Source organism: Equus caballus, chromosome 28 (assembly GCF_041296265.1).
Source record: "Equus caballus isolate H_3958 breed thoroughbred chromosome 28, TB-T2T, whole genome shotgun sequence".
Lineage (NCBI taxonomy): Eukaryota > Metazoa > Chordata > Mammalia > Perissodactyla > Equidae > Equus > Equus caballus.
The window spans coordinates 36288843-36314460 of NC_091711.1; the positions used below are offsets into that span (position 1 = coordinate 36288843).

Below are 25618 nucleotides of genomic sequence, written 5' to 3' on the forward strand. Positions count from 1 at the left end.
TCTCCTGGGCCTTGACACCCTTGTGCATGTGGGTCCTGCTGCCTGGGATGCTTTTCTTGGCTTTATCCACCTGCAATATGTCTCCTGATCCTTTGAGATGCAGCTGGAGTTTCCCGCCATGTGGAAGTCTTCCCTGGTACCCCTCAAAGGGGCTCCCATCCCCCCGACATTTCCCTCTCTTATTCGCTCACATGGCCACCATCTCTATTAGAAAAAGTGCTCCTTGGAGGAGGGCCCGTGTTGGTCTGCTGCCTCAGCTCAGTGCCTACACACATCACAATACTTGTTCTTTGGACAAATGAATGAATCGTTGGTGATTTCCCCTCCATCATGGTTCAGTTTTATCTAGACTCCCCTCTCAGCCCTTGGCTGGTATTTCTGCTATAGGGTTTACTTCATTCTGCTTTGATCATAATCAATTGTCTACATGATTTCTTCCACCACTCCTCCCCAACTCTCCAGCCTTACTTCCTATGACTTTTCACCTCAAGCACTCACTCCAGCCCCACTGGCCTTCTGCCTGTTCCTTGACCACACAGAGGCAACTCCTGCCCCAGGGCCTTTGCACATGCTCTTCCCGCTGCTGTCAAGCTCTTCCTCCAGGTGTCCACATAGCTCATTCTCTCCTTCCTTCACATGTCGACTCACAGAAAGCCTTCCCTGATCACACCCCCCAACATGCCCTGTCCCTCTTATCCTGTTTCTGTCTTCAGAGCCCTTTTCATCACCTGGATATCACGGTTTTATTTGTTTATTCTTTTATCTTCTGCCTCCGCACATAGGATGTAAGCTCCATTAGGATGGGGGCTTTATGGGGCTCACTGTTGCTTCCCCAGTGCCTAGAATAGTGCCTGGCATGAAGAAAGCACTCAGTAACTATTTCTTGAATAAAGGAATGAGTGAACATGCTTTGCTTTCCAGGGAACCAGTACTTTTCAAACTGTGGGTTTGAAATGGGTCATCAAATCAATTTAATGGGTCACAACCAACATTTTAAACAATGAAATAGATTGGAACAGAACATATCAGAATGGCTTGCACATAGAAAAGGCAAGCATTCTTTCAAACTCATCTCAATATATATATTTAATATGTGGGAATCAGGTAGAAAGGCAAAATGTATTATTTATTATGGTTGCTATACAAATTTTTGGAAAAGCATTGCACCAGACCAGGAATCAGCAAACTTTTTCTGTAAAGAGTACAATGGTGAATATTTTAGGCTTTGCAGGCCACAAAGACTATTTAACTCAGATGTTGTAGTGTGAGAGCAGCCAGATGGAAAGCAGACAAATGGGCAGGGCTGTGTTACAATAAAACTTTATTAACAAAATCAGGGACTGGATTTGGCCCGTGGGTGGTAGTCTGCCAAGCTCTGCCCTAGATGTACCCTAGGATGTTTTTCGTGTGTAAATTCCCTGCATTCAGGAGCCACGTCTTTTTCATCTCTGGATCTTAACCAAGAGTCCTGCATCCCAGGGTCTAGCCCCTTCTTGCACATAACAAGTGTTCATAAATATTTGCCAAAAGATTCAATAAATATTTACTGAGTCCCTAACTCAGAACAGCAGGGCACCAAATCCTTCAATGTTTGTTGAATGAATACAAGAACCCTTGGCTTCAAATTCCCCAGAGCTTAACCCCTCTTCCAACCCTTCTGAAGGCTGAGACCCAGAGCCCAAAGGATGTCCTCACCCTGGCTGCCTGGGTCATGTGCTGCCAGGGGTCGGAAGGTGATGGGAAGTGATGGGAACAACAGAGGATCTGATGGACTGTTTAGGGAACTGCCTCATTCTCCCGCTTATCAGTGTGCTGGTTCCTTTCCTTTGCTCTTCCCCTTAATAAATCAAAGCTCCTTCTGTTGTTATGGAGCTCCCGGGTCACTGGCTCTTCTGCCCGCTTGTTTCTAGAGTTACAGTGTGGCTGTGAGATTGAATAGAAGGGAAGGGAGGCACCTGACAAGTGTCAGCTCTGAAAGGCAACACCTCGGCTTCCCAGGCCCCTGTGCATTGTGCGGGGTGGAGGAGGGGCCTTGCCGCTGTCGAGGGCGCCGGCCCAGGCCAGGAGGGGAGGTGGAGTCCGTGGGTGCAGCCTGTGCCCCCACAAGCTTTCAGTCCAGCAGGGTACGCTGACCGGGTTCAGAGTTGAAGATGACTCGGAGCGGGGGTCTGCAAACCACAGCCTGAGGGCTACTGCTGACTTCTGTGCGGCCCGTGAGTTAAGAGTGGTTTTTAAATGGTCGGAAAAAAAGTCGAAAGAAGAAGAATATTCCATGACACGTGAAAATTACATAAAATTGAAATTTCAGAGTCCATAACTGAAGTTGCATTGGAACAGTCACGCTCGTTCATTTGTGTCTCGTCTGGGGCTGCTTTCACACTGCGGTGGCAGAGTGGAGTAGTTCCAACAGACCACATGGCCTGAAAGTCTAGAATATTTACCGTCTGGTTCTGTACAGAAAAAGCGTGCTAACCCCTGACTAGCATGACTGGCTGACATGGACCAACAGCATTGACATCACCTGGGAGCTTGTTAGAAATGCAGATTCCCAGGCGGGCCCCACCCACGCCTGGTGAATCAAAATTCCCATTTTAACTGATCCCCAGATGACGTGTAAGCCCCTGAAAGTGTAGAAAGCATCTAGGTCCTAGAGGAAGTGAATTACTATCTCTTAAATATCTATAAATTCCTTAAGTGCTTTGTTTCAATCAGTGTGCAGGGCGAGCCCTCGCCCACTGGGGAGATTTATTAGGGCCATTTTACAGATGAGAAAACAAAGACTCCACGTCAGTGGCTGGGCCCAGTTTACACGCTTGGGAAGTGGCTGGGCTGGGGTTTGGACTCCCAGGTCTATTGCACAACCTGTGGCCTGAGGCTCCACGGCCCCCTGCAAAGACTGGGCAGGACCACACTCAGAGTCTGAAGTCTTGCCCAACTGGGGATCCAACAGATGTGTTTTATTTGGCCTGCATGTTTCAGAAGATTTTTAAATTAGTTGCCAATGTATCAGAATCAGGAGAATTCATATCAGAGACCCAGGGAACTGGCCTCTTATGAAAGAATCAGATGATCAGGCCGCCCGGGGCTGCACGGTCTCCCAGGGCTTGGTCCGCCTGGGGCTGAGTTGTGGTTGCCCGTGGAGGCTGGCCTGGCCTTTCTGGGTCCTCACGGTCCCCATGTGGGCTCTCAACTCATTACGGTAACTGCCTGGATCAGTGGGCATCTGAGTTCGTGTCCTCTGGGTGTGCAGAGCTGCGTGTGAATCACCTGGGTATCTTATTTTGTGTGTGTTTTTTTTAAAGACACTCATTTTTTTTTCTTGAGGAAGATGTACCCTGAGCTAACATCTGTTGCCAATCTTCCTCTTTTTTTTTTTCTCTCCAAAGCCCCAGTGCATAGTTGTATACCCTAGTTGTAAGTCATTCTACTTCGTCTGTGTGGGATGCTGCCACAGCATGTCTTGACGAGCGGTTTGGATCCTGGCACGCACCCAGGATCCGAACTGGTGAAACTGAGGCCACCAAAGCCGAGTGCAGGAACTTAACCACTCAGCCACGGGACCAGTTCCTGGGCATCTTGTTAAAATGCAGACTCTGATTCACCAAGTCTGAGGACAGGTCTGCGTGCTGCATTTTTAAGGGGCTGCTAGGGGCTGCCGGGGCTGCCGGACCTTCCACAGGGCACACTTTGAGTAGTAAGGTTGTTGAGGAGCTCAGCCTGTCTGACTTCACCGGCGACACTCACTTGGCCCGTCACCCGGAGCTTCCCAATGGCGCCCTTGCTGCTGCTCCATGAGGGGTGGCCGAACGTCCCAGGCCCTTCCTCTCAGCTCCCACCCGCCTCCTCCATCAACCTCGCTGAACCCTCCAAATACCGCCATTTCCTACAAGTGTCATGAACGGCACTCGCTGTCCTCCCACACAGCCTCCTTTGCATCTTCTGGCCTCCGTCCTGGAGGACCAGGTATTGGTGTGAAGGTTTCTTGTGGCTGGAGGCAGGAGTTGAGGCAATTGCGAGAACAGGGTCTGCCAATAGTGTCTCGTTTGTCTAGAGGCTTCGTAGAGGCTGCTGATAATTGTGTTCAAGTCATCTGCACACCTGCCCCAAACACTTGTGTGTGCACGAATGCATGCACACACACACACACACACACACACACACACTCCAAAACATAATAAGCCTGCTGTTTGCCTGCTTCTCTGGTTCTCCCCTGCAAACAACCCTGGCACTGCCGCCTGTCAGCAGTGATGCCAGCTGTCCCCAAGTGGAGCTCCTTCCAAGAAGCCAGAGATGTGGCTGGTTTCACTTCCAGGAAGCTCGGGGGGTGCAGTGGCCTCAGTGAGGCAGGCAACCCCTGCCTGTTCTAGGACATCATTTCTCTTGCCTGACAGTAGGAAGAATGGGCTGTGCCTGCACGTTTTGGCCAAGGAAGGCCTCTGTGGACACACAGGCTGGGTTCCAAAGGGGCTGGAGGAGCTCTCTGGAGGCCGCCCTCCCCCGGCACGGGCACCAGGACCGGTGGACAGAACGCACAGCCTTCACAGCACGCAGTGCGCAGCCTGTGCCAACCCTTCTGCCTCCTTGACCTCTGCTATCCCATCTGTTAAACGAGCGTCGAGATAGCGATACCCGCCTCAAAGGACTCTGGGCTGTGCAGGCTCCCAACCGTGGAGGTATTATTTTGTGAATTGTATAGGACAGTCTAACGTTGGGGAAAAAGCAAGGAGCCCGTAGTCAAACTGGAGTAAATGATGCAGAGTGGTCCCCACCCCAACAGGTGATGTGTGCCCCCTCCTCTTTCTAGGGGGCTCCTATGGGGATGACTTCTCTGGCTTTTGTTACGTGCGATGCCAAGATGGGTCAACAGACATGGCCAGGAAAATGGAAGAAAGAGAAAGGAATTCTTCCTGCTTCTCAATGTTTGTCAGTTTAAAAATATTCTGTTTTTCACAGAGGAGCTGTGTGGTGAGTGTACACAGAGCAGGTAATTCATTCTTTCCAGATGAGTCTGTTCCTGTGCCTCTGTTCCTCTTTACGAAATGGGCTCCTAGGCGGTGGGGTGACACAGTCTTTAAGGCACAGTGGCAGGGCGACAGTCTACTTTTTCTTCTCATTCTCTTGCATGAGCGTTCTTGGTCTTGGCTTCAGGCCTGGGGTGAGGTCAGTCCACCAAACAAAAGCGCTTCCTATGCAAAGGTCAGTGCTGGTCTCCGAGGTACTGACATGTTTCTTGGGTGGAGTCCTGCGAAATTCTTTGTAAATCAACTCTCCAATTAAGTTGGCTGGTTGCCTGCTAATGGGAAGAGATGATTCCACCAGGCTGTTCCCGACGGTCCCAGGCAACAGAAGAAAAGGGCTGAAGGACCTGCTGACCTTGGTTCGAATCTTGCCCCCGCCACTTCCCTGTGACCTTGGGCAAAATGACTCTTGGAACCTCTGCCAGGCTGGGATCAGACACCCATCTCAGGGTGCCTCTGAGGGTTAGAGGAGATGTTGAAAGCATGCATCCCAGCTCAGGGGTGCTGGGGAATTCATTCCCTGCCTCTGTTCCTTTGTTCCTCCCATCTAATCTGCCTTGGGTTATCCAAGAGAAGTCAGGGAACTGCTCCAGGTGACAATGCTGGCAAATGGCAGAGCTCCGATCCGAAGGCAGGGAGGTCTCAGCCCGAAGCCCACACTCGCTCCTTCTCTCACTTCCCCATCTCTCATATACATGGAGCTTCATTCTTTTTAATGCACTTCTGCTCACTAGCTGTCCCAAGTGACTAGGTGAGGAAAATCATGTATGTTGGATCTATTTGACACACTGCATTTATGTGTTTAAACGACTTGTCCAGGCGGACACTGCTGGCCCCATGGAGTGTGGGGCTGACCGGAGGACCCAGATTTCTAAACCCAGACCAACACTCTTTCCAGTGAACCAAGCATGGTGCAAGGATGTGGGGCTTGGCAGAGGGGTGCCACCATTAGAGATCTTCGCCCTAAATCCCATTAAGAAAAAAGAGTTGACGATCCAGCTGATTTTGGTCTTCAACATAACAAATGTCAGGCCAGACAGAGTTATAAAGTAACTGTTTTAGTTTGCTTCTGTTTGTGCTTAGAATGATTTCGGTGTCCAAAGGAAGATATGGACCTTTAGGACTCTTTATTGAATATGTGCATGTGTGATATATACACACATATGTACAAATAGTATATGCACACACAGTTGATTCTCGTTGCGTGTGGTGGTTATGTTCCATAATGGTGCAGCAAACACCGAATTAGTGAATACTGCACCATCGCTCCTAGAGGGAAATTTAGGGTTCGGTTCCTGCGAGCCTCCGGTCACAACGGCTTCACCAACTGATCAATACAGAACCTTGTTTTATGTGTGTTTCCGTTTAAAGGCACTTCATTTAACATATACTGTTGATTCACTAATGTTGAATTCATAGGCATCAGCTCTATAACTCATGCTTGTGTGAAGCTCATCGATCACACCTATTTTTCTCCATAAGGCACATCGCAGCCTTCCTGCACCCAGAAACACTAGACAGCACTTCAGTGCTACACTTGGGGGCCATTTCAAACAACGAAATCACCAGCAAGAATGTGAAAATGGGGCTCCAAGTAGACGGAGAAGAGGACTTGTTTGCGGCATGAGAGCTGAAAGGAGAGGGCAGAGCATCGCCTTCTCGACCTCAGTTGGGAACATGCGTCTCAGGCGACCCAAACTACTTGCTGCCCTGCACATGCCTGTGAATGACCAGGAAGAGTGGGGAGAAATGATTTTGGGGTTACAAATAAATTTTAGCGAGTAGCTGAATTCGTAAATATGGAGTCCGTGAATAACGAGGATCACGGGTATATACTGTGCTTCTAGAGAGGATGGCCTCGTGCTGAGGCTCTGAGAAAGGGCGTGGTGCTTAAAGTTTTCATTAAGGCATAAAGCACTGGTAGATCCCCTCCTAAGGACCATTTGGTCGAGAAACAGAGAGGAAATGAGCCCAGTGGTCATCTAAAGGGAGTGGTGGGGTAGGCGAGAGAGAGGACATGGAGGGAGGTGGGAGTTGGGAGGGAGGGCTGTGGGAGAGTGGGATCCCTTCCTTCTCCTCCCTTGGCAGGGACCTTGAACCTCCCTGGAACACCTTGCAGGCTGGAGCCTGGCCCCTGCTCTCGCTTGACTTGGCTTCTGCTGAGCACGAAAGTCAGGGTGGCTCTCCTCTCTGGTGGTCTCCCCGGTGCTGGGGTACCTTCCGATTCCTTAGCTGTTCCCCTGGTCCCACACCTCCATGTGCTCATCTTCTAGTTCTCTCTCTCCATGACTGTGTTATTGGGCCACCTACTCCCACTTAAAAAGCAGATAGTGCTGGGCAGGCTCATTAAGGGAGTCAGCCCAAGAGATGATACCAGAGTCCAGGTGGCTTGGAGCCGATGACAGCAGCAGCCATGGCCGAGCAGGGGTGTGCGAGGCGTCTGGGCTGCTGGAAACATCGTATTTAGGGGCTGCCACCTCGACCCCCTAGAACAGACAGGCTGTCCCCAGGAGGGCCGCCCCCCGTCACTCACCACTCCAGGCATCTCTTGGAAGGGCAAGAAACCCTGTGCATGCTGGGAGAAGTGTTGGGATCTCCAGGGCTGGGCTTATTAACCTGTGACCTTGGCAATGCCTTTCACCTCTCACTTCAGGCGCTGAAGCCAGACTGCCCAGGGTTGTACCCCAACTCTACCACTTACTCCCTGTGTCTCAGTTTCCTCATCTGTAAAATGGGGGTACCCAGAGTACCTACTCCTAGGGTGGTTATAAAGATTGCACTCACTGAGTGAATGTATGTGAAGCACTCAATGCCTACGCAGAGAAAACTCTACAGAGCATTAGCTTTTATTATTATTGTGGTTATCATTATTACTGTTCTTATCTCTAAAGCATGGAATGGGGCCGAATAATCTCAAAAGTCTTCTTTCCCTTCCTGTCCTGTTATTGAGATGCTCCCTCGCTGTGTGGTCTTGGGCAAGATCCTGTTCCCTGGGGCCTCAGGTTCTTATCTTCTAAATGAGATGCTGGGACTCAAGCCTGCAGATTCAGTGAAACCATGAAACTAGGATAAGGCGACTCCCAGGGTGGGGTTAGCTTGTTATCTCGGCCCCTCCTGGGGATGCTGGTGAGACAAGCAGTTAAGTAATCAAAACGACAGTTTCCATTTGCAGTGGGTTTTTAAAGCTCGCTTTCACTGAGCATTTATCAGGCACCCTCCTTAGCCTTGGTTGATTTATTCTACCATCATTACAACCTCAAGAGGGAGCTATTGTCCCCATATTAGAGATGAGAAAATTGAGGTACAGAGAGATTAGGCAACTTGCCCAAGGACACACAACCAGGAAATGGTAAATCTAGATCCAAACCAGGAACTCTGATTCCAGATTCTACAAACTTTACCCCCACACTGTACTGGGAGTTGGCCTTGAAGTTGACTTCTAACGCTATGGTGCTAACATGATAGGGTGGCATTCCTTTCAATGATCTGCTCATAGTCTTGATTAAAACCACAGATCCTCACCATTGGGAGATAATGTAGGAGTCATCTCCAGGGTGTCTTAACCTCTGGAGGGAGTCATAGACCCCTGCGAAAAGCTGAAAGAAGCTATGGACCCCTTCCCCTGCAAAAAGGTTCACGCCATATCCACACATAAACGTGTGCACAGAATTGTCTCAATTTCAGGGACGTTCAAACATCTCAGGTTTAGAATCTCACATGATGCTTCATTTCTCTTGAAACTCGCCAGTGAGTATTCGTCTCTTCTCCCACCCTGCGCCGAGGAGAGCCTCCTACCTAAGGGGCTGTCCATTCCACTCACGTTCACCTCTGATTGTCGGAAAGTTGCTTCTCCAACACAACTGACATCGGTTTCTCCTAACTTTGCTCCCAGCTTTGCCTGCTAAATTTTACATTGAATCAGTCCAATCTATCCTCCCATGACAATTCTCCATGTTTCTGACGATGCTGGCCACATTGTCTCCAGCTCTTCCAGGCTCAGTTCATTTTTCCCTGGACACGCTCCTGTGCAATGGCTCCCTCACACACCCAGAAAGGCTGTACGGCCCAGGACTCAGTGCAATCTTCTGTCCGTGGGCTGCCCGTGCAGAGCAGAGCTCTCACTGTGTCTGGGTATTAGATCTCCATTAATATGTCCTAAGACTGGGTTACATTTTTAAAACCTTATTTTATTTTGAAATATGACACATATATGGAGACTTGCACAATCCAAAAATGACACTTCAATGAGCTATCCCAAAGCAGGCATCCACATCACCATCATCCAGGTCAAGAACTAGAACTTGGACCACTCCTGCATCGTTCCAATGACCGCTCCTCCGTCCTCCACAAAGGTAACTTCTATTCTTTTCTGGTAATAAAGTTCGAGCTTTTCTTAAAAGTTTTATCATGTAAATGTGTATCCCATTTAACACTATCGTTTAATTTTCCTGGTTTTGAATTTTCTATAAACGGAATCAGATAAATAGGCGTTCTTTTATTTCTGATTTATTTCACTCAGTGCCGTGTTTGTGAGAGTCATGCACCTTGTTCTATATATTGTAGTTCATTCATTTTCATTGCTGGAAACGTTCCATTTGTCTGAATATACTGCAATTTATTTATCTATTCTATTAGTAATGGGGCATGGGCTATGTCTGGGTCTTGGCAATTGTGAACAAGCTCGCATAAACATTCATGTACACATGCATACATTTAGTCCGAGTACACCCAAAAGAAGAACTCCTGTGTAACTTAGCTTAGCAGATAATATCAAGCTGTATGCCAAAGCAGTCGTACCAATTCACACTTTCACTAGCTCTGTGTGTGTGTGTGTGTGTGTTCCAACTGTTCCATGTCCTCACCGACACTTAGGATGATTAATCTTTTTTTTCCCCTAAAGATTGGCACCTGAGCTAGCAACTGTTGTCAATCTTCTTTTTTTCCCTCCCTTCTTCTTCTCCCCCACTGCCCCCAGTACATAGTTGTATATCCTAGCCGTGAGTGCCTCTGGTTGTGCTATGTGGGACACTGCCTCAGTGTGGCCTGAGAAGCGGTGCCATGTCCATGCCCAGGATCTGACCCAGTGAAACCCTCAGCTGCCAAAGTGGAGTGCGCAAACTTAACCGCTCGGCCACAGGGCCGGCCCCCAATCTTTTTAATTTCATGTGTTCTTGTGCTTGTATAGTGGCATCTTGCTGTGGTTTTAATTTGCATTTCCCTAATGACTAATGAAATTGAGCTCGTTTTCATGTATTTATTGGGTAACTTTGGATTTGAGTTTTCGGGAAAACTTACTCATCCAACTCATACTGAACTTGTAGCCAAAGGGAATAAAGTCTCTGACGGATGATGCTGTTTAGTTATATCTCCCTTATTGACTTCAGTGGGATTTTGAGTCCCCAGAGCAGGGATGAACATTCTTTATAATAATGACAGCTGATATTTATTGCGCACCCACTGTGTTCCAGGCACCAAGCTATGTGTTTGATGTGCATAAGCTCTCTTAGTCCTCACAACCAGCTTATGTGGGTCATACTATTACTATCTTCATTTTACATAAGAAGAAGCTAAGATGGGGGAGGCCAAGTGATTTACCTAAGGTCTCACAACTAACAAGTGGTGTTACCTAGATTCAAGTCAACACCCTTATCCACTATAACACACTGCCTCCCAAAGATGGAAACATTTGATTACATTTAAAAAAACTTGAAAAATGGTTAAAAGCTGAAATTAAAATGGACATGTAACTGTCAAATGGAGAAAAATAGTTGCAAAGTATGACAAAGGATTAACGTTCTTAATATGTAAAGAGTTTTTACAAATTAATAAAAGGACAAGCATCTCAACTTAAAAAATGGTCAAAACTTTCTGGGGTCAGGTAAATCTGGGAAATTCTGCCTGCTTTTTCATGTTCTTTTCCCCCTAAGTTCTGCACTAAAAACTTACTTTAACACAGAGTTTCTGAAACATTTTTGACCAAAATAGACTTTTTCATCCTGAAAAATTATAATTCTTTGGAAGAGACTTTGAAACAGGTTGCACTCTATAATAACCACTGCTTCCTCTGATTTCTAGTCTGCTAAAACTTCCAACAAAGGAAATGAAATTAGTTTTGTCCAGAGTTTCTCAACCTTGACACTATTGACATCTTGGCCTGGATAATTCTTTGTTGTGGGGCCATCTTAAGCACTGCAGGATGTTCAGCAGCATCCTTGGTCTCCATCTGGTAGATGCCAGATGCCAGTAGCCCCTCTCACAACCCCAGTTGTGACAACCAAAATTGCTTCCAGACATGGCCAAATGCCCCCTAGGGGCAGAGCCCCTCTTCCCCTCGTGAGAACCATTGGTCTAGCCTGGCTGATTTCCAAAGGACTCATGGTGCTCCCCATGATCACCTCCTACCTGTCTAGGTGCTCCTTAAACTGCACAGCGTTTCACTATATCTTGATTTCCGTGCCTTGTGACATCCGCTAGTCTTTGCTTAATATAAGAGGGTATTGGTCCATCTCTTGTCTTCCAGTCTTTCTTGTTTGTTAGGATTCCTTAAATCTCCAGGCCCACCAAACCATATGCAGTTCCCCTGACGTGGAACTTCTTTCCGTCTTTCCATCCTCTGGGTGGAATTAGGTTCTTTCCTTAAACCCTCAGACTCCCTGCACAGTCTCCTATCAGAGCCCCCACAACACATTATACTCATTTATTTATGTGACTGTCTCCCCAATTTCTTGAGAGCAGGGGCTGGTCCCGTTCATCCTCTGATTCTCAGCACAGAGTAGGCATCAATTAACATATATGAACAAAGGAGTGAAATATAGTTGAGGATGGGTCAGCGATTTCATCCACGGGGCCCTAGGTGGATTTCCAGAACACTGAGGTCATCAACAACATTTTCTCGGTCTCCTCTTAGGGACGTTCTCCTTGCTTGCCTCCAGACAGACAATCTTCCTTCTCGAGAGAAGGTGGAAGTACCTTAGAAGATACCAGTTTTGTTTTTCTCCTTCCCAGCCATGAACATGACATCATCTGCTCAGTCGGCATGTCCAGGCCATTCCTGATAGTTTTCTCATTTGAAACAGAAAGAGAAAAGCCCTTTTCCCTTGATCTCAGCATTTTTGTAAACCTCAGTTTATTCCAGTCGGTGACATTTTTTATCCTTGGAGATGTGTCCTCTTTTCCATGTTTTGGGAGTCTCTTTTGGGTCTGAGTTTCTCAGAACCACCCCCCTCTCCCCTAATCATTGCGTCAGTCTCTTTAAGTATTTCCTTATTTTTATTCCATGTCTTGGATTATTTTAAACTTTAGAAACAGAATTTAATCCTTGGAAACTCCCTAACTTTTCTGAAGTTGTCCAAGATGGTGGCAGTGGGTGGGAAGAATGAGACAAGTTTGAGAAACATTGATGAAGGGAAACTGACAAGACTTGATGACCATTTGGACGTGGAGGAGGGGAGACGACGCCCAGGTTTCTGTTTCGAGAACAGAGGGACTGGTGGTTCCTGCTGAGGAGATGGTCCCAGGAGGAGGAGGAGTGGGGGAACAGGCTGTCTGGGAAGATAATGGACGTGCCCTGGGACATTTGGAGTCTGAGGTTTCCATGGGAGACAAGGTGAAGATGCAGAGGAGGTGACTGGAGAGAAGAGCCTGACGCTCTGAGTAGGGAATGTGATTGCGGGCTGTGGCGTGTAGATGGCTGCTGAAGCTGAGAGAGTAGATGAGCACTCAGACAGTGTGTGCTGATGGAACAGAAGCCCTAAAGATGCTGCAGGAAGAAAAGAACTTGAAGGAGCCTGTGAAGGAGTGGCGGGAGAGAGAGGAGGAGAGCCAGGAGAGGAGCAGGAGTCGGAGGCCACTGGAAAAAGAGTTTTGGGACAGAAGGGATGGCCGGCAGCTTTCCATGATAAAGAGAGGTCAATTCAGATATGGACAGAAGAGTGCCCGCTGAATTAGCAGCAGAGGGTCATTGGGGACCACAGGGAGGGAATGGATGGGGAGTGGAGGGGGCTGCAGCCAGATGGCAGGGAGTGGAGGTGGGATTGCGAGGACTGGTAGTAGGGAACAGACACAGGCCGGATCTAAAGGGGGATTCACTCATTCATCCACTCAGCCAACAAACTGAGGGGCTACTGGGCACCAGGGGCCGTTCTGAGCCCTGAGCCACAGTAGCGGGCAAACAGGGAAATCTCCCTGTCCTCACGATGTATGTATATTAGGGAGATGTGGTATGGAGAGAGGATTTGTTTTAAAGACGGTTATTAGAAGCATCATCATTTGCCAGATGAGGAGGCCAAGAAAGGTTAGATGGCAACTCGCTCAAATTCACACAAATGTCAGAGCTGGAGTCAGGGCCTGATCTTCCTGGCCCTTTCCATTCTTGCTGCCTGAAGGGGATGGAGTTTAGGTGGGAAGGCCCAACGGGGTGGGGAAGAACAAAGGAGCAGGGTGCAGGTTATTTACGGCTGGGCTGGGCCTATTCAGGCAAGATCTCTGCTGGCTCCTGTTGTCCTCTATCTAGGCACCCCTGTGATGGGCCTTGTTCTTGGGCTCAGGTCCCTCCAATGGGGATGCAAGCACTGAGATCCACATGTCCTCCTTTGGTTCTCTTTGAGCCAGAAGCTTGAAAGGTGGCCTGAGGTATCCCCTCCACTCTCCCAAGCTCCCACCCCTCTTAGTCAGGAGTAAATCTCCCTTTCCTGTGGGCACGCTGATCCCTATGGTTGGGGCGGGGCTGAATACATCACAACATCCCGGCGGGCACGGGAACTCAAACAAGGCTGATCAATGTCCCTCCATCAGATCAGATATGGACATGCTGGAAAGAGACAGGGTCTTTCTTCCTCTGGGATAGTGAGCTTAGGGACCAGGGTGGGCCACCCACAGCCATCTTGACTAGCTGAAGAAAACAGCAAGTAGAAATGAACAGAACCAAGAAATAGAGAGAGAGACTGAACTCTGCTGGATCCAGCTCTCCCAAATCTACAAAGAACTATCCCGGACTTCTGGATGGCTTGAACCAATGAATTATCTTTCGACCCTGAATTTGAATTGCCTTTCTACACTTGAAGCTGAAAGAATCTGACCAATACAATTTGTTATAATAAGTCGGCGGTGACTGTGAAAAATATATTATTTACTTTTGCAGAAGCAAGTGACTCCAGGGGCTTTCTCCATGGAGCCATATGTACTCGCCACCTTGTAGGTGCTAGTCCTGTAGGTGATACGGAGATGAATAGAACATGATCTCAGCATAAATCGAGATGACGACAGGAACAAAAGAATCACTGTCTATAAAACGCTTTCCATCCATTTCTCTGAATCCACAATCATAGGAAATAATTAACTACCAATTCCAGGTAGGGCTTGGTAGGTGCAGGCTGAGCTGGAGAGGTGTTCCACGCTAAGGGAGCTCAGAGGAGGGCTGGGGAGGGCAGAGACTGTGTGCTGGGTTCCTCTAACACTCTGCTCTGGGGGCCTGGGCTAAAGAGGGGGGAACACAGGGAGAGGGGAAGTCGTCAGGGGGAGCTGTGTGAGTATTAATGTGAGCAGAAGAGCTGTTTCTCATACCTTTCCCATTCCGGCGTGGGCGTGTCCCAACTTGACCACCACAGGGAAGTGCGGGGCTGTGAGCTGAAAGAGACAAGAGGAAATCACTCATTAGCATCCCAGGGCATCCCCACCAAGGGTCTGCGCACGGCCTCTTCTGCAGAAAGATTCAGTCATCTGACACTCCAGGAGTCCCCCAGAAGAATGCTCTGACAGGTGGTCACCCTGAATGCCAGCCCTTTTGGAAGGAAGGGCTCCGAGCACTTAAAACCAGCCTGCCTGGGGCATCCACCAATTTAGATGCAAGCTGACTGCTTTCAAATCCTGGCTCTAACACTCCTGCAATCTCAGACAAGCTACTACGTGGATCTGTGCCTCAGTTTCCTCATCTGTAAAATGGGGAAGATGAGTACCCACCCATAGAGTGGCCGTGAGGATTAAATGAGTTATTACACATGAAACCCTTACATTGTAAGTACTCATTGAAAGGAGCTTCGAGGTTCCTGTCACAGTTCTGCCTTACATTGTTCCCCCCAACAACCTTGGAGTATCTGGAAACTCTTATTCTCTCCCCAAGCCTCTCCAAGCCTATGGGATTTCTTACTAATAGTGGTCACGCCCACCGCAGGGACCGGCATTTATTGGCCACACTGTGTCAGGCACTGTGCTGAGCGACTGCCCTGTGTTATCCACTTTAGAGAGCTATGCTTTTCAAGGGCCGGATGGGTTCCCTATTGTATGTCCAGCTCCCAGAACATTGCTTGACCCAGAGAAGGTGCTCAATGTGGAAGCTGTGCTTCAATCAGTGCTCTGAGCAAGACCTACAAGGCGCGCACACTTCCCCAGTGATGCAGAGGAGGAGAGCGGGGCTGGAAGGCTTGGTGCTTGCCCACGCCCTTGGTCAGGTAGCTAGGAAGGGGGGAACTTAGTTATTTAGTAATAATATCACTCCCCACGTTGGCTCAGCCCCAGCCAGGGGTAGTCATGTCCCACTCTCTGTGGTACGCAGTTATCTGTTCTGGCGCCTGTCGCTCTGTCCTGGATTGTCCCCTGACAGTGCTGTCTGTCCTGACGCTCTGGGTGCCTTGAGAGAAGGAGCCCAGCTGTTCCATCTTGGTGCCCAGCGCCCAGCCTGACACGGAGGAGCTGCAGTAGCTGCTGCGGAAAGGCCTGCCGTGGGTCACAAAGCCATTCGATGGACTTCACCTCATTTCGCCTCTGATCTCATTTCACAGATAAGAAGATTGAGACTCAAGGCAGCTGCTGGGAAGGGGCGGAGCTGGGACTGGAACTCGGGTCTGTCAGACCCCAAGCCGCATGCGAACAGTGTCCTCGAAGTTCCAGCCCAAGGGCTTCCTGCAGTAGAGGCTCAATAAAAAATTCCCCTGATTTCAGGCTAGAATGGACAATATCCTGGAATCTAGAGAGAACAAATGCATCTTTAAAAAAAAGGCAGTATTTGTTTTTGATTCCAAAAGCAATATGAACTTACTATAAAAAGTTTGGAGAATATGATAGGTGTTCTGTTGCTATGCATAAAGAAGACAATAAGAGTCACCCTTGGACTTTTAACAGTTGTGGTGTGTTATCTACTGATCTTCTTCTTTTTTTTTTAATCTATTTTTTCTTTTCATTTGTTCTGCTCTATAAATCTGGGTGTATAGTGCATATCCAAATTTGCTTCCTGCTATTTCCACTTAATGTTATGAGATAAGCATGTTCCCAGTGGTAATTATTTGTCAGTTTAACAGTTATTATGAAATAATCCACATATGAAAAAAGAAAGACTTAGGAGCAATATCATGGGCATTCCCCAGCTTGGGAAATAAACCATCGTCCAAACAGTCGCAGCCCCTGGGGTACTTCTTTCTTACCACCTTCCCATCCCAGAGGTAACCATTATATGAATTCCGTGTTTATTATTCCGTTGCATTTATTCCTATTTTAGCTATTACATATAATTCTCAAGCAATATATATTACACATTTTAAAACTTTATGTAAGTGGTTATCAAAAGAACCTATTCCTCAACAGCTTTTTTCATACATTATGTTTGTGAGATTCATGTATGTTGCTATATATAGCTCTGATTCATTTTTTATTGCTGTGTAGTATTCCATTTTAGGAACACATCACCATTTGTCCGTTTCCTGCTGGTGAACATGTAAGTCATTTCTATTTTGCCAATTATAGAGAGCACTAGTATGGACATTCTTGAACACAATCTCTTCTGCATCCATAGGGGAGCTTCTCTGGGACACAGGCATGGGAGCAGAATTGCTGGGTCAGGGCAATGCTCGTCTCAGCTTTGCTAGAGATTGCCAAATTGCTCGCCAAAGTGGTTGTACTGACTTCTGCTCTCATGGGCAGGGAAAGAACTCTCAACACTTTAGGTTGAAAGACTTAAATTTGACCAACGTGTGGGATGTGAAGTAGAATGACTGGGTGTGTTTTTACCAAGTGGCTTTTGTTCCCCAGCAGAATCGTCACACCTACCCATGCACTCACAGACCCTAGACACCCCCAGCCATCCAAGAATTGCCCAGGTCACTACTGAGGCTTCCCCTCCATCTCATTTAATGTGGAGCTTCAGGTAAGGGGAATAGGCACTCTCTCTCTTCCCCTCCCCTCTCCCAGCCTGTTCCTTTCCCCACACCCTCATGGGTATGGGAAGGAACCTGGATCTTGGAGTTAAACTTACTCTGAACCTTAGTTCTCTAACCTGCAAAATGGGATGAGAATGCCTAATGCACAGGATTGTTGGGGGAAGAAGAAATGAAATGAGGAATGTAAAGCAGCTAGCGCCACGTGGAGGTTCAAACCCAAAGTGCAAAGTAGAATGGAGGGGAGGGAGGGGCTCACGCTGGCCTTGAGGGGCAAGAAAAGGAAGGCTGGATGAGGGAGGAAGGAGAGCAGAGACCCCAGCTTGGCAGCACCTGGTGGTGTGGGAGAGAGGAAACTGAGTCCAATAAAGGAAAATCAGGGGACTACACCAGGGAGAGTAATCAGAGGTGATTACAGCTTGGCAATTTTAATCTGAAAGAAGCTTAGCAGCAATCTTTTCTGGCCCCCATGTTACCACGTGGTGGTAGGTAGAATTTCTAGGAATGCTCCCCAAGATGTCCCCCCTAATCCCTGAGTCTGTCAGTGCAATGAGATCGTCATATAGTGATTGTTCTCTGTTATACGGTACAGGGGAACTTAAAATAGGGAGGTTATCTGGGATGAACTAATCGGATCACGCGAGGCCTTAGAAGCAGAGAGCTTTCTCAGGCTGGCAGCAGAAGAGGAAGGCAGAGAGATTCAAAGCATGAGAAAGACTCAACACACATTGCTGCTTGGAGACAGAGCTGCCTCGTGAGAAGGAATGTGGGCAGCCCCCAGGAGCTGAAGGCAGCCCCCAGTTGGTAGCCCCCAAAGAAGTGGGGACCTCAGACCTACAGCCACAAAGAACTGAAATTGGCCAATAGCAAGACTGAGCTTGGAAGGGAATCTTAAACTCCAGAGGAGGGCGCAGTGAGCCAGCATCTTGATTTTGGCTTTATGAGACCTGGAGCAGAGAACCTGGTCATGCCATCCTGGACCTCTGATCTATAGAACTGTTCTGAGATGCTAAATTTGCTGGAGCATCAACAGGAAACTAACACGTGTCCTCCTAGAAACTAATTGTTTTCATGCTACTGTGTGAGTAGCAGACCAGGAGTCAAGCTCATGGGTTTTGATCCTCAATCCAGCACTCTCTCTACCAAGGCACCCTTCCCTGGGGACCATAGGCATATCCAGGGTGCAGCAAATGCTTTCCCCCGATCATAATGATCAATCAAACACTATCCAATCTAGTCAGTTCAGTGGGTGCTGAGTGAGTGAGAACTATGTGGCTGGCTCTGTGCTTTGTGCTGTGCAGGACACGCAGAAAATGGAGATAAGATTTCTTATTCTGGAGAGGCGGGCTATACAATGAAAGAGCAGAAAAGGGCAGCATGGCAGACAAGGCTGGGCTGGGTGGAGTCGTGAGCAATTCTCTATAGGAAATGAAGGCTCCAAGAAGGATTCTGAAGGATGAGGAGGTTGTAGGTGGGTGGAGGGCAGGCTCCACATTCCTCATGGGGTGAATGGTGCAGAGTCCTGTGGTCTCCCATGGTGGGTATCTAGAGTCTTCATGAGCTCTAACGAACAAAGACCCATAGGAAGCAAGCATTTATTTTATGATACTCAATATGAGTTTATCGGTAACAAAGTTATTTAGGACATGATTGCTAAATAGAATTATATATTAGAACTGAGTGCCCTTTTCCAGCATTCTTAAATAAAATTGGAGGAATATATTAATTGTCAGAAATAGTGGGAGTAGAAATTGTATCTGGATTTATAGGACGCGGAAACTCAATCTAGAAGAATCTGAGAGTTTACGGTAAGATATTTCAAAGAAAATACTTCAAAAATTCGTTTAAAGCAGTGAGTTTTCCTGATCCTGGGGGAAAGTTTCCTTTGCCATTTTTTCCTTTGGTGGAGAACAGCATTTTTTTTTCAGACCAGCTGGCAGGGCTGTGGGCCAATGTTGGGGAGAAGGAAAAGGCAATTTGGGACCAGATTATTGGGGACTTTAAAAGCTAAAGGGAAGAGTTTAGGCTGCTTGGATGGGCCATGGGGAAAAAGCTTGGTTCTGGAACAGGAGAGGGACCTGCCCGCTGTGGGCAAGATGAACCGTATTGGGAGAGACGGAAGGACCAGGGACTAATTTGGAATTGATTAGAACCAACACAAAGTTGGCTGTAATCCCAGTCTGGACTGGGATGGGGATGGTGGAGAGAATGGGGGCACTTCCAAGAGCTTTTCTTTTAAGTGACACTTTTTAAATGAAATAATTCTGATCAAATGACCATAGACATTCAAGATCAAGATTGTCCAAAATCTCACCCTCTAATCAAATCAGTGTTAGTTTTGGTCCACATTACTTTATAATCTCCTTTACACGTCCAATAAAAAAAAATCCCCAAATATTCTGCAATAATATTAGTGACAATTTTATATCTATCTTCTTACATAACCTTACACCGTAAGTTTTTTCTATTTTTGCCGCAAACTTTTTTTCTTATACCCCTTCCCCACTCCCCAGCCCAGGTAACTCATCTCACCTGCCTGCTGTGTCTGGTGTGTATTCCCGCCCATCATCATTTGCCATGTGAGTCTTTGCACACATGTGTACACATACACGGTTGAGACTGATCTTTGTTTTTTCAAAAGTGGCTCTTTTCACTTAATTTCATACCATACACACACCCTGCCTCCTGTGTCAATAGATACAATCCTAACCCACTAGATTGAACAGTTTCACAATATTCCACAGGACTCGTGTGCTACAATTCCTCAGCCATTTTCCTATTGATGGACATTTCTATTATTCTCTCTCTCTCTCTGCTGCTACAAGCAAGACTTCACTAAACATCTTTGTACAGAAGTCCTTATAAACTAGAGTCTGAATTCCTAGAGGTCAGGCTTTTCAAGGGGAGAATGAGCAGAATTTGGGGACTTTCTAAAGTCAGTTGTTAGAGCTCAAGAAATGAAAGTGGGTGCCATGGTATTGCACACTGGGTGGGTCCACCCACGGTATAATCTCTCAGGCTGGGAACAACTATATTTATTGAGTGTCTCATAAAGGCCAGGAGTGGTACCAGGCACTTTATATATGTTAGCATTCTTCCCCTGCCCCATGTGATAGACAAGAAATCAGAGGCAAGCCATCTGTCGGAGGTCAGCAGTTAAGGAACGGTGGAGCATCTCCAGTGCCACCCTTGTCTTCTCCGCCTTCCCCTCCCTTCCCTTCCCAAGCCGTTCAAATGGATTTCAAAGGCCATTCCCACTTCCACTCATTTGCCACATGCCATCCCCTCCCCAAACACAGACAGGTCACAGAGGACAGAACACATCTTGCTGGCTATTTTCTCTCTTCCCTTCCCAACAATAGCTTTATTGAGTTCCCCTGGGGATGTGGAGCCAGCACCAGTCTCTCACAGGCTCCCTGGCCCGGCTCACATGCCCCCGGGGGCTCCAGAGTTCAGCACCGCCCAAAGGCGAGAGAGGCTGCTGTCTGGTTAGCAGGGGCAGCTCAATTTTTGAAACCAGATCCCCACCCTGATAAGGGTCCTATTCAAAAGTCTCCCAAGACACCAAAATGGGGGCGGGGGGGGCCCAGTGCTCATGCTGGGCATTCTCTTGGGGAGTTGCAGTCAGAGCAGTATGGGCTCACATCAGCACTGGATCAATCTCGTCTTCAGGCCACGGAACTGGAGAACCAGGCCCTGAGTGGTCTGGTGCAGCTTCCCACTAAAGGAGACAATTCCCTCTACATCCATGACTCTCTGGAGATTCAGCTATGTACAGTGTCCGGTCCAAGGCCTGGAAGAGTCTGGAGGAGGAAATCAAGGACGAAAGAGTTCTGGGAAGATTCCAGGATGAGCCGGGCCTCTGTTCCATGCCTGTGAGGCCCCACCTGATCTCACTCTTTTCTACCTCTTCAGTCTCATCTTGTGTTTCTCTCTCTTCCCCACCCCAACCTCTGCCTACCGGTTATGTTCCGACCCACAGACCTTTCAGTTCTTTACTGAATGGGCCATGCTCCTACCTGCCACAGGGCCTTTGCACATGCTGCTTCCCTTTCTCTGAAAGACTCTTCCTAATATTCTCTTCTACGCCAATCCCTTCTCCTTGAGGTCTCAGCTGAAATACTCTGTCCCCAGGGAGTGCTCCCCTGACTACTGGTCTGAAGTAGATGCTTCCTGTCATCTTTATCACATCTTCACAGCACTAGCCACCATTCGTAATGATGCATTTATTTCCTCATTGCCCGTCTCCTCCTGCCCCTTTGGGTGCTCTGACAAAGCCAGGTGCTCTGCTCATTTTGTTTCCCGCTGCATCTCCAGGCTCCTCAGAAGGCCCAGCACGCAGCAGACGCCATGTATGCGGCATATTTGTCGAACGGGTGTCAGACGAAGTCTCCCGTGACAGGGAGAGGCGTCATGTGCAGACAGGCAGAGTCTGAAAGAATCTGGGGACAAGTTGCTGATACAGTGGGTTTGAGCAGAGGCTTGTTGGGGAAACAGTGAGATTTCGGGTGGAGATACAGGGAGTGACAAGCTTAGGGGGCCCCTATACCAGAGGTAGGAATTCAGACTGAATTCCACGGGCCCTGGGCGGCCGTGGAGGGTTTGGGTGCGGAGGGTAGACGTGGACAGAGAGGTTGAGGAAGGCCTTACTGGAGGCCATGCTATCAGCAGCTCCCATCTTGGGAGCACTTACAACATAGCAGACAAGGTGCCCAGCACTGCCTCTGTCGCCCCAGGTAAAGCTCCTGACACTTCTATGGGGTGGCCCCTATTTTATCCCCGTTTTACATACTACACAGAAACGGAGGCCAAGAGAGGGGAGGTTTCTTGCCTAGGGTCACTCAGCAAGAAAGTGGAGGAGCTAGGGTTTGACCAGAGCCTACTGGCCTGCGACCACACGGTGCTGCTCCTGGATGATCCTGCCGCCCATCAGCGAGGGCTTCCCGTGCCCAGAACTGTGTCCACGCAGTTGATTTGATGGGGCCGGGGGGGGGGGGGGTGGGGGCAGGAGGAGGCCAGCAGACTCATTAGCACGGGACCAGCGACTGTCACAACCAAGCAGTTCACGGCATGAGCTTTGGAGCCAGAGGACCAGCCAGAGGACACCCAGCTCCATCACCTGTGGTTACGAGCCCTTGAGCAAGTCCCTGACCACTCTGTGACTCAGTTTTCTCATCCGCCAAGTAGGAAGGTGGCTTGAGGAATTGACGTTATAAAAGAAGTTGATCACTAAGTGGTTACTGCTAGTGAAGAGGCTTAAATCGAGTTAGGGGATGGCCAAGGCCTGGCCCGTAGTAGGACAGCAATTTATGCTTGCTCCCATTCCCTTCACATCTGGGATCTCAGGGACACGGGGACAACGGTGGGTAGGGGGCGTCAGAGGCTGATCGACAGGACTGAGTCACTCCTTGGTAACAGGAAGGGGAGAGGAGAGGGGAAGGAAGCCCAGGTTGTGATCAGGGAGCGTGATGAAGCCTTTGACAGACCGGATACAGGGTTTGTTATGGGCATTTTAAAAAGACTCATTCAAAAGAGAAACAGAAACATCCCGGCGGCTGCCTGATAAACCTTTACCTTGGTGGATGGTGTCTGACAGGCTCTCCTTGGAATTTAAGCCCTGCACGCAAAGACATTCCTGTCTGGAGGGAGGACAATGGACAAGATGTCCTTTCACAGTCCTTTCCAATCCTTTAATGTTATGACAGAGCTATGACATGCCACTCAGATGACTGAAACGTGTCAGGACAAAACTCCTGACCACGTTACAGGGCTCTGTAGGAGGAGGAGCTCCTGCCTTCTTCCCCAAGCGCCTCTTCCCCATGCTCCCGTCAGCCTCCCTGTCCCAGCCTTACTGGCTTTCTTTATGACTCTGATACTAGCTTTGCTCCCTCTGGCCACAGGGCCTTTGCACATGCTATTCATATTGCCTGGAGCTCTCCCTAATCCTTCCATTCAAATTGAACCTCCAATCTCACTTCCCAAAGAAGCTGGCTCTCAACTCTTTGTGTAGGTTGTAGCCTGCTCCCCTCTTTCCCCTTAACATTTCTGCCATTTTTCATTTATCCATGTGATTGCTGGATGAATGTCTGACTCCCTCCCTAGACTGTAAGCTCTCTGAGAAGCTGTGGGTCTGTGTCTGTTGTTGCTCATCTCTGAACTCTCAGCCTCTCCTGAGTTACAGACCCGCCTCCTGAACCTGGCCCCCATGTGGTCCCACAGGCATCTCCAACTTGGCTTTTCCCAACAATCTTATGAACTTCTCTCAAAAATGCTCTCTCCTCTTCCTGTATCCTGACCTCAGTCAACAGTCCACCCTCCACCTGGGTGCCCAAGATAGAGATCCTGTCTGCCTTCTTCATTCTAGCTACCCTAGATCCAGGTCTGGCACACAGGAGGGGCGCAGGAAATGTTTGCTGAAGGAGGTCTGTGGTGTCACCGCCCCGCTCAACCCCCTCTGCCCTGAGCATCACCCCCCTGAACCCCCATGATCACCTCCTCCCCTTCATGTGTCTTGGAAAAATACTGGAAGCGTATTTAGAAAAATTAAACTAAACCTGCCCTACCAAAGTACAAACATTCCTTTCTCTTACATTTCCTGTTTCCCTGAGAAACGGAATAGTCAGAAGTAAACACGCTGATAGGATGGCAATATTTGTCTGCAAAGATGCTTTTCTCGTTCTCGCCGTGTGATGTTTAGGGCACAGGACAGGCTCAGGCTGCCAGCCTGTCTCCCGCGAGGATTCTCCTGGGTGAATTCACAATTCAGACAACATCCCAGAGAAACTGTGCCCCTGAGGAGGGTCTCAATGGTCTCCGGGGCCGAAGACCATGAGTACAGGCCATTACAGAATTTCACCCCCCAGGTTTTCCATCATAATTCACTTTTATTCACAAGCTTGTTCCAGCTCCGTCTCTAGGTGGGGAAAAGCCCCCTTGACAAATCAGATGATCCCTAATACAGGGAATTATTGTTCCTCTTCCTTGTGACTTCAGAAAATAGCTAAATAATAATTGCACTACTTCAGGATCCACATTTCTTAGCTTCAGTTTTTGTTCACAATGTAATGTCTTTAAGATTAGAAGTAAATGTAAAATTTTGGTTAAAGGTACTCTTGTTGATGTTGCAAAGAACAAACACTGCTTACGCGGAGCCATAAGCAAAGGGAGATACCATTTCCTCCGGTTCAGGGAAATTCTAGTTGTGGGATGTCACAGAATGAGGAGGGAGAGGAAAGGCAGGCGTGGATTTAAATGTTAGCGTCACTTCCTACCACAGCATCCTCAGGCCAGTCTCCTAGCCCCTTGGGTCTCAGTTGCTTTATCTGGAAATGCATCAGGCGCACCAGCAAGTAAGGGTGCTGTGAAGATTTGAGTTTGCGTGTCAAAGACATGCTACTATACCTGGGTCCGAGCCGGGAATTCTCTGGGGGTAATTTAAACTAAAATTTCCTTAAAATGACTCCAAAAAACCCCAAATTACCACCTGATGCAGCGATGGACATTTTCCTTTTCTTTTTTAAAGCTTTCCTTTTTGTCCTACATATTGTAAAAATCTGCTTAGAAATTATTTTAAAAATTATCATAAATTGATATAATGGATTGAGCTGACATTCCTTATGGCCAGAACGACTCTATGTACTTATTTTCGTTGCAGAAATGTTCTCAGACTTTGATAATTGCATGCTGCCCGGTTTTTATCCTCTAAATCTTGCTTAACCTTTCATTTAATTCAGTGAGATCTGACCTTTCGCAGCCCCAGTGATATTGCCTAAGTTTTTTAAAAATAACAGCTTTCTTGAGATAGAATGCATACCATAAAAATCACCCTTTTTAAAGCGTACAATTCAGTGTTTGTAGCAAATTCACAGAGTTGTACAACTCTGATCGCTATTATCTAATTCCAGAACACTCTCATCACTCAAAAAGAAACCCCACACCCATTACCAGTCACTCCCTAACTCATCTCTCTCTCCAGCCACTGGCAGCCAACCATCTACTTTCTGCGTCTATAGATTTGCATATTCTGGAAAATCATATAAATGGAATCATACAATATGTGACCTTTTGTGGCTGGCCTCTTTCATTTAGCCTATGTGTTCAAGGGTCATCCACGTTAAAGCACATATGAGTACTTCATTCCTTTTTATTGCAAATAATATTCCATTGTACGGATGGTGCCTGACTTTTAAATATATCTTGGAATGGCCTGGATGTGTATTTCCAGTGACTGCAAACTAGGAAGGCAAACGAATGTCTTAGCAAGTTTCAGTGAACAATAATACTACTTTATAGTAGTATTATTACTATATGAACTACATATAATACTACTATATGAACAATAATAATACTTTGGCAATACCATGGATGGGAAATAATTACAATATCCGGCTGGGCATCTCGTGGATTTATAACACTTGGGAGAGAGGAGGATATTTTCCTGGGAAACCAACGCTGGCT

At 47.8% G+C, this 25618-nt stretch overlaps 1 protein-coding gene across 2 annotated transcripts in view; it reads right to left on the reverse strand.

Moving 5' to 3' along the window:
- The window catches only part of SYN3 (synapsin III), a 460518-nt gene that overhangs the window by 62791 nt on the left and 372109 nt on the right, over positions 1-25618 (reverse strand). For both annotated transcript variants that reach the window (XM_023631109.2, XM_023631110.2), the window contains exon 7: positions 14580-14642. In XM_023631109.2, the coding sequence (XP_023486877.2) occupies positions 14580-14642 (63 nt within the window). The remainder of the gene's footprint in view (positions 1-14579; positions 14643-25618) is intronic.